This window comes from Chlamydomonas reinhardtii, chromosome 14, assembly GCF_000002595.2.
Source record: "Chlamydomonas reinhardtii strain CC-503 cw92 mt+ chromosome 14, whole genome shotgun sequence".
Lineage (NCBI taxonomy): Eukaryota > Viridiplantae > Chlorophyta > Chlorophyceae > Chlamydomonadales > Chlamydomonadaceae > Chlamydomonas > Chlamydomonas reinhardtii.
Window position 1 is genome coordinate 1710504 of NC_057017.1, and position 7893 is coordinate 1718396.

The 7893-nt window shown below is 63.8% G+C and overlaps 2 protein-coding genes across 2 annotated transcripts in view; both read left to right on the forward strand.

The window, feature by feature from the left end:
- Window positions 1-95: 95 nt before the first annotated feature.
- Window positions 96-2226, forward strand: CHLRE_14g619450v5 (uncharacterized protein). Its single transcript, XM_043070153.1, has 5 exons — window positions 96-290; window positions 376-457; window positions 528-850; window positions 928-1093; window positions 1232-2226. Exons 1-5 carry the CDS (start codon window positions 195-197, stop codon window positions 1300-1302), a joined length of 738 nt encoding a protein of 245 aa, XP_042916826.1. The 5' UTR covers window positions 96-194; the 3' UTR covers window positions 1303-2226.
- A 929-nt stretch (window positions 2227-3155) lies between these two features.
- The window catches only part of CHLRE_14g619500v5 (uncharacterized protein), a 10282-nt gene continuing 5544 nt past the window's right edge, over window positions 3156-7893 (forward strand). The window contains exons 1-4 of the mRNA XM_043070154.1: window positions 3156-3555; window positions 3873-3967; window positions 4499-5635; window positions 6209-7796. Of these exons, the coding sequence (XP_042916827.1) occupies window positions 3249-3555; window positions 3873-3967; window positions 4499-5635; window positions 6209-7796 (3127 nt within the window). The 5' untranslated portion in view covers window positions 3156-3248. The remainder of the gene's footprint in view (window positions 3556-3872; window positions 3968-4498; window positions 5636-6208; window positions 7797-7893) is intronic.

The following is a 7893-nucleotide window of genomic DNA, read 5'->3' on the forward strand; positions in this document are numbered from 1 at the left end:
TCCAGGTCCGAGAAGCCCAGCAGTTGAGACTGTCTGTCGATGATGCTACAACCAGTATTACAACAAGCCACCCAGCCTAAACACTGCAGATAGTTACTGTAGTCTGTGCTGCGATATCGTGACGCATGACACCACTAGTAGTGAACTAAGCCGAGAAAGTCGACACGCAAATTGGTTTTGGTGCTGACCTGAAAATGACCGGCCGCGGACTTAAGGCGCGGATTCTTGCGCTCTTACTAGTATGTCTATTAGCTGCAATAGTCGCTGAGGCATCTCGCTCCTTGCGCGCGGTAAGGGCATTCAAATGCGCAGCTGGAACAGCCCGGCCAACAAGTGCAGCTCGTTCTGACTCGATACGCTGCTCTGAATGGCTAGGTTCACCTGGAAATTTCTGATGGCGGCGACAGCTCTAGGGCAGCAGCGGCTGTCGTCAATTCACAAGCCGCGGAGTGCAAGGGTGCGTACTGACGCCTATAGATCCAGTTGCGCAATCTAACTTCTTTTAACTGAGGTATCATTGCATGCAGGCCCGCACTGCGTCGAGCGCCAGCTGCAGAGCGCAATCACCTTGGACTTGCGCAAAGACCCCTGCGCCAAGTCGCCCCCACCGCCGCCTCCGCTGTTTCCGACCCGGCCACCTCGCCCCGAAATGCCCGCACCTGCTCCCCCGCTCTTCCCCGGCGACGAGCCACAAGCCCAGGCACCCTACCTTGCTATCTGCGGGCAGTACCATACCCTCCGGCCGGCAGAGACATGCACTGCTATCGTGAACCTCTACTCTCTGTCCTCAATGGGAGGCATAACTTTTCTACAGCGCATTAACCCCACCCTCAATTGCAACAACGTCGCGGTAAGTAACTAGGCCAAGCCATCACTCGCGGGCGTGGCACGGGGACAGAGCTGACCATTGTCTAACTCTGTCCGCAGGCGTCGATTGGCATATCCCTCTGCGTGAACAAGTACTCCCAATGGTCCATTCCCAACTGCTACAAGTTTGGCAACGTTTGGGATGGGCAGTCCTGCGATTCATTGTCGGCAACGTATGCGTCCACGCTCTACTACGGCCTTACGGACTTGTACATGTGCAACAACGGTACGTTGCTGACCACATGCGCCATGACGTTGGCTGGGACAGGGAACATGCCGACCCGGTGACATCGGTGCAAGGGACATACTCGCTGGACACCGCAGCACGGACCCGGCTAACGACGTTGCCCACTTCTGTTTGCAGGCCTGAATTGTGGCTCGCTGCGTCGTGGCATGACCATTTGCACCTGGTGCGTGGGATCCGACAAGCCGTAGTACCTGTTGCACCCAGCAAGCAGCAGGGTTAGGTTAGGTGTAAGGCTTGTGGTTAAGCCGGCAAAGTTTACAGCTGGATTGCATGGCCTGAGGGCAGTTTGACGGGATGGCGGCGGGGAGGCTGTACAGCAAGATAGGGCAGGAGAGTAGGAGCAGCTGTTGCAAACCTTGATTTGCAATCAGAGCGGCTCTATGTACATAAAGGACACGACACCATAGTGTCTGACACGCATGCCATGGCCGCCCATGATTGCGAGCCGTATGGCCATGTACTCCTTGATTATACACGAATGAAGTTGCCGCATTCTTGGACTTAACGCTTTTAAGATTTGGCTTGCAGACAAGGCCTAAGGGCACTGAGTATCGTCATTCGGGGCTACTTTGTCAGCTGCTGACTGCTCCGAGTTTGTGGATTCTGGCGTGCTGGGCTTTGTGCACCTGTGATACCGGTATTTGGCCAGGGACTCTGCGTGTGATGGGACAGGGTAAGGGGCAGGTTGGCGTAGTCCCGTACTATGCAGCGTATTCCCAGACCGGCAGACCCCAACATCCAATTTGCGACGTCAAGGCAAGAGTGCGCAGCTTATGTATCGCCAGGGTTTTGCACTTAGACATTGCTAACTTGCTGGCAGGCTGGTAGTTTGCTGACGCGCACTCCTCACGCCCCGGGCGCCCGGCCACGCACGGCCTCTGGGGCACGAATACCTCCACTCTGTCGTGCGCCATTGCTGGCGCGCGTCATTCAGGGCAACCACTGCCCGTGTACGAGTTATGGGGTATTGGGTCTGAGGCAGCAGTCGGTTGATCACTCCGAGCCAGTGGCAGCCCTAGAGTAAACCATGGCTGGGGCGTGACAACTCCAGTGCTGGCATGACCAGCTTGTGGGTTGGCCTTCATGTGAAAGCTGTGTAACCATTTTAAGGGCTGGCATGGCCTAAGAACCTGACACCAGCCCGCAAGAAATGCCGCATGGTGTGCTGCAATGCGGCGTGCGTGGGAACTGTGACGACGTGGCGTGCGGGATCGAATGAGTCACCTAGCCAGTAGCCATCCGTCTCCATCAGCCGCCTCATTTGTGTCCGGCATGCTGCTGCTGCCGCCGCACGGCCTGATCGGCTGCCAAGCCATGAAGCCAGGCTCCCGGTAGGAATCTGAGGACCTGGATTGCTCTCGCCCCCGTCACACACTCACACGGTTGCCCAAGCGGTCGGCTGCCGCGATGCTGTGCAAGACTTCTGGTAGCAGTGCCTCACTCAAGCCGGCTTGGGCATCTGATGCCATCAGGGCATCTGGGCACTGGGTCATTACTCATAATGAGTAATAGGGGCTGGCGGCCTGCCCGCCTGGCGGCCTGCCCATGTCGGGACATGCACGATTGCACCCCTGGGAGATGCTGGATGCAGGATGGGGAGATGATGGAGCAGCGGCGCCGGGGGGTCGACTGTAGCTGCCGCATTCAGGCGGCGCGTGCTTCCCATGCAAACACTGCAGCGGCTGCCGTCCCCTGTGCAAACTGTAACAGATTCCCGTCCCGCACAGAATGCCCCTGTCCCATCACACACCCGCACAGAATGCCCCGTCTGCACCCAGTGCCAACCAAACCCCGAGCCACCCCCCCCCACACACACACACGTTTCGTGTGGCGTGCAGTTGCTGGTCAGGCATTGAAGCATGGCTACAGGGCCGCTGCTGTGACCGCGCGCCAGCTTGTGGTGGTTTAGCATCTCGGGGGTTCTTTACGACGGTTCATTTGCGTGTGTCGGATGTGGGATGGTGGCACTCGCATGGGAGGCTGTGGCTGGTTTCGCACCCTTATTACGGCCAATAGGCTCGCATACTGCAATATTCTTGTCTCGTACAGACGCGCGAGACAGGCATAAACAAAACGGATTAATACCCAACAACTTGACGTTACAAGTGTGCCCACTATCAAGAGTGCCATAATAATGCAGCCGATACCAATACGAATACAACTCCGCAACAGTCAACAGCAAGGCGTACTGGCCGAGGATGCCGCTTTGAAGGGTCTCCGAGAAGTAGCTGCATGCGCAGACAACTTTGTCTCCACCCTCACACCAAGCATCCGCCGGCTACTCCTAGGGCTGCGTGACACATTAATTTGCAACTCACAAGATCGTGTACACGCGGCATGGCAGTCAGCCTTGCGCGAACGCGCACTACGTATCCGGCTGTGCCAGGCTTTGGGCACAACCGTCAGGCGCCTGACGCAGCGGGTGCAGATCGCGGACGCAGGTGAGAGAAGGACTCGGGGAATGAGGGAACGGGGTACAGGGAAAGACTGGGGAACGAAAAGGGGGTGTCAGCTCTTGGACCGGTACGTACGAAGCAAGCCCACGCCGCAGTGCCCCTCGCTGTGACAGGGGGGGGGGGGGACGCCAAGCACCACCACACCCAGCCACGCCACGCCACGCCACGCCATAACCCAGCCACGGCATGCTGCACATATTACCTCGTTAGTCCATACATCCCCGCGGGCTGCGCCATCCCAGCCTCTTACTCGCGATCGAGCCATGTATACCCATGCACGCTTACTTGCAATGAAACTGCAGATGCCGGGGAAGATGACTCGTTTGTGGCGCTGTTCCATGGCTTTGTGGTCCTCAATGCCGGGTTCTATCGCCTGGCCGGCAACGGCGGGGCGCCGGTAAGCGAGCGCGTGTACGTCTATTGATTGCAGCCAGTGCCGGCCCAACTCGCCACTAGGCGCGGGCGAGCTTAGCTACCTAGCTATGGCAGGTGCGTTGTTGCGGGCGGGTCTGGCGATGGCGGCTGCGGGCTGCATGCGGCGCTGGGTGAGGGGTCTGGTGGAGAGCCCGGCGGGCAGCTAGGCCGCAAGCTGGCTGCAGCTGTCAGCAGGACACACACACACGCACACACACACACACACACACACACACACACACACACACATGCATGCATAATCACACACAATCACACAGGCACACACACACACACACACACACACACACGTGCGTGTACAACGTTGCCTCCATTGCTTCCACAGTAGCATCCCGCACGAGCGGCAGCCCGCAGAAGCAGTAGCCCACCCAGGCCACCACTCAACCTAATTTCGCCCGGCCTGCCGCGGACTGGCTAGTCCCCACCTCACTCACTCTCATGGTGCGGCACCGTACATGCCCGGCTCGCTCCATCTGTTCACCGCTGCGCCGCGCAGGTCCCGCCAGAGGTGCGCGCCGAGCTACTTCAACTGATGGTAGACACGGACCTCCTGCCGGCATTGGTGCAGCTGGCAGCAGCCGCCGCCGAGGCCCAGGCCCGGACGGCGGAGCAGCACATTGAGACCCTGCGCGCCGCCGCCGCTGCGCGCGCCACCGCCGCTGCGCGTGGCGGCAGGCGCGCCGCCGCCGCCGCTGCAGCGCCTCATCCCCGGCAGCCGAGGCGCACCATGGGCAACATGCATGAACCCCAGGGCCGCGCGTCGGAGGCATCGCCGTGGGGCGCCATATTCAGCGACTGCTGTGGTATGATGCTGGGCCTGGTGCAGGCGGCGGTGGAGCCAGTGGATGCAGACGACGTGGACGCGGGCGCGGGCGTGGCTGGCAGCGGCAGCGGGCTGCGGCGGGTGGCGGCGGGCGTGCGTGCGGCGGTGGATCGGAGCGGTCTGCTGGGCTGTCTGGCGCGCTGCGTGCTGCGGATGGTGGCCGCAGCCGCACAGGTTGAGGCTGCGGAGGAGGAGCTGAGAGCGGCAGAGGCGGCAGGGGCTGCTGCAGCGGGGGCTGCTGCTGCGGGCAGCAGCAGCAGCAGCAGCAGCAGCGCTGGCCGTGCTGCCGCCGGTCGCCCCGCGGCTGGCGGCGGCGGCGGCGGCGGCGGCGGCTCTGTTCGTGCAGCTGCTGCCTCGGTCTCGGCGGCCGCAGCCGGCGCCGTCGCGGGGTCACCGCCATCGCCTTCAGCAGCTTCTGAAGCCTCACGGCCTGACGCGAGCACGCAGCAGCAGCAGGCGCTGCAGGACCACATGCACAACGTGATGGTCGTTGTGCGGGCGCTGTGGGCCGCCCACGAGCTCAGCGCCAAGCAGGTCAACGCTGCCGCCGTCGCTGCGGCCCCCACTGCCGGCACGGCCGCCGGCGCCGAAGCTCCTGGCTCCGCGGCCGCTGTTGCTGCTACTGCTGCTGCTGCTACTGCTGTTGCTGCTACTGCTGCTGCTGCTACTGCTGTTGCTGCTACTGCTGTTGCTGCTACTGCTGCTGCTGCGGACAGCCGCCAACACGCACTGGAGGTGGTTGGCTGGCTGGAGCGGCAGCTGTTCGACCCGGCCGTACAACACCTCCTGCTGCTGCACGTGGTGGCACAGGTGGGTGGGCGGGCAGGCAGGCAGGCAAGCAGCCGTGGCAGACGGGCGGGCACGCACGCACGCAGGCGGGTGTCAATGGATTGGGGTCAGTTCAAGTGATAGGTTGGGTCTGGAAAGGTAGAAACACGTTTGGCGCCAGCTAGCAGTGGTGGGCAAGGGGAGCACGAGCGAAGGAAGAAGGGACAGCCAGGCACCGAGGCAGGCGGCCCAGCCGCAGCCCTGCTGGCTTCCAACCGCCCGCCGTGTGCTCGTGCCGCCTCTTTGCCAAGTTCCTCCAACATGCATGCATACGGTATACGCAGACGCATGCGCATGCGCTTGACTCTTGACACAAAAGGCCGACAGGTCACAGTTCGTTGGCAGCAGGTCACGTTGGATGAAAGTTCACATGGGTTACCGCTGTCGGTAGATAAACCCCGCCTCCCGCACGTGACATTGCACGTGACGTTGCACATGACGTTGCACGCGACCGCTCAAGCATTGCATGTCGCATACTAGTCTGCGTGTCCCCTATCTCTCGTGTTTTCTGGCACGCACGTCACGTTGCCGTGTTGTTGCATGCGGGCTGATCAGGTGTCAGCGGCGGACGGCGGGGGCACGTACGGCCTCGCGCCCTGGCAGCGCCCACCCGCAGTTTTGCGCCTGCGGAGACTTGACAGCTCACACGACTTGGGCGGCGGTCCTGCGCCCAGCAGTCGCCAGGCCACCGCGGCGGGGCGGCCTGGAGGCGGTGCCGCGGGCGGCGCCGGCGGCGGCGGAGGAGGAGGCGGTAGCGGGGCAGGCGGAGGCACCGGCGGCGGAGGAGGAGGAGGAGGAGGCGGGGGCGGGAGTAGCACCTCCGCCGCCGCAGGAGGTAGCGTGCTGCTGCTGCATGGAAAGGCGTCGCTGGACGCGTTGGGCATGTGGCTGTTGGCAGCCGGCGGCCCTCCGCCGGAGCCCGCCGCAGGGACGGTGCTCGTGCCCTCTACTGCTGCGGGGACGGTAGGAGCGCCCGCTACTGCCGACGCCGCGGCTCGTGGCAGCAGCGGGTCGGGTGTGGGTCAGCGGCAGCAGCAGCAGCAGCAGCAGCCTGAGGCGGGGCTGCTACTGCCGCCGGGCTGGCCGCCGGGCTCCCCCTGGCAGCCGGGGAGCGGCGCGTTGGGTGAGGGCGTGTTGGGCAGCGGCGGCTGTAGCGGGCGGTTGCGGCGGCCGGCGCTGCCGGTGGCGGGCTTTGAGTTGCTGCTGCGGCGACTGGTGGAGACTTGCCTAGCCAGTCTGACGCCGGGCCTCGTCTACAGCCGCGAACTTTATACGGGCGGCGGCGCCGCCGCGGCCGAGGCGGCGGCGTTCCGTGCTCAGCAGGAGGTACCGCGGGCAGGGCAGCAGCAGCAGCAGCAGCAGCAGCAGCAGCAGGGGCCGTCGACAGGGCTGGCATCCTTCGTGCCGCGGGGCTGTCTCCTGCAGGCCGCTACGGCGCTGCTGCTGGCGCTCAGCAATCGGCAGGCGCAGGCGCAGGCGAAGCAGCGACAGTGGCAGCTGCGGCGGCGGGAGCAGGCCACGGCCTTCGCGACGCCAGCGGTGGCCGATACCGTAGGGTCCGGCTCCGCCGCTGCTACTGCCGGAGGTGCCGGCAGTGCAGATGGAGCTGCTACTGCCGGAGGTGCCGGCAGTGCAGATGGAGCTGCTACTGCTGGAGGTGCCGGCAGCGCTGATGGAGCTGCTACTGCCGGAGGTGCCGGCAGCGCTGACGGAGCTGCTACTGCCGGAGGTGCCGGCAGCGCTGACGCAGCTGCTACTGCCGGAGGTGCCGGCAGCGCTGATGGAGCTGCTACTGCTGGAGGTCCCGGCAGCGCTGATGGAGCTGCTACTGCCGGAGGTCCCGGCAGCGCTGACGGAGCTGCTACTGCCGGAGGTGCCGGCAGCGCTGACGGAGCTGCTACTGCTGACGGCGACGGCCCGCAGGGCGACGTTCGCGCTCTGTGGCGGCCAACTGCACGGGTGGCGCAGGCGTGTGTGGAGGTGGCTGAGGCGTGCGGCATCGACCTGGGAGATTGCGGACTGGACTTCGCCATGGGGCCTCCGCCTGTGTACGTGGAGGCGGCGGTGGTGCTGCCGGCCCTGGAGCGGCTGATGTCGCCTTGTGGCGGGCTGCGCATGCCGCCGCTGCCGGCCGGACATAGCGGTGCGCGAGCGGGGGCGGCGATGTGTTGTTAGGGGGCGGGCTGTGTTGTGATGTGCGGGGCGGGCTGTGTTGTGTTGTGTGGGGCGGGCTGCGATGT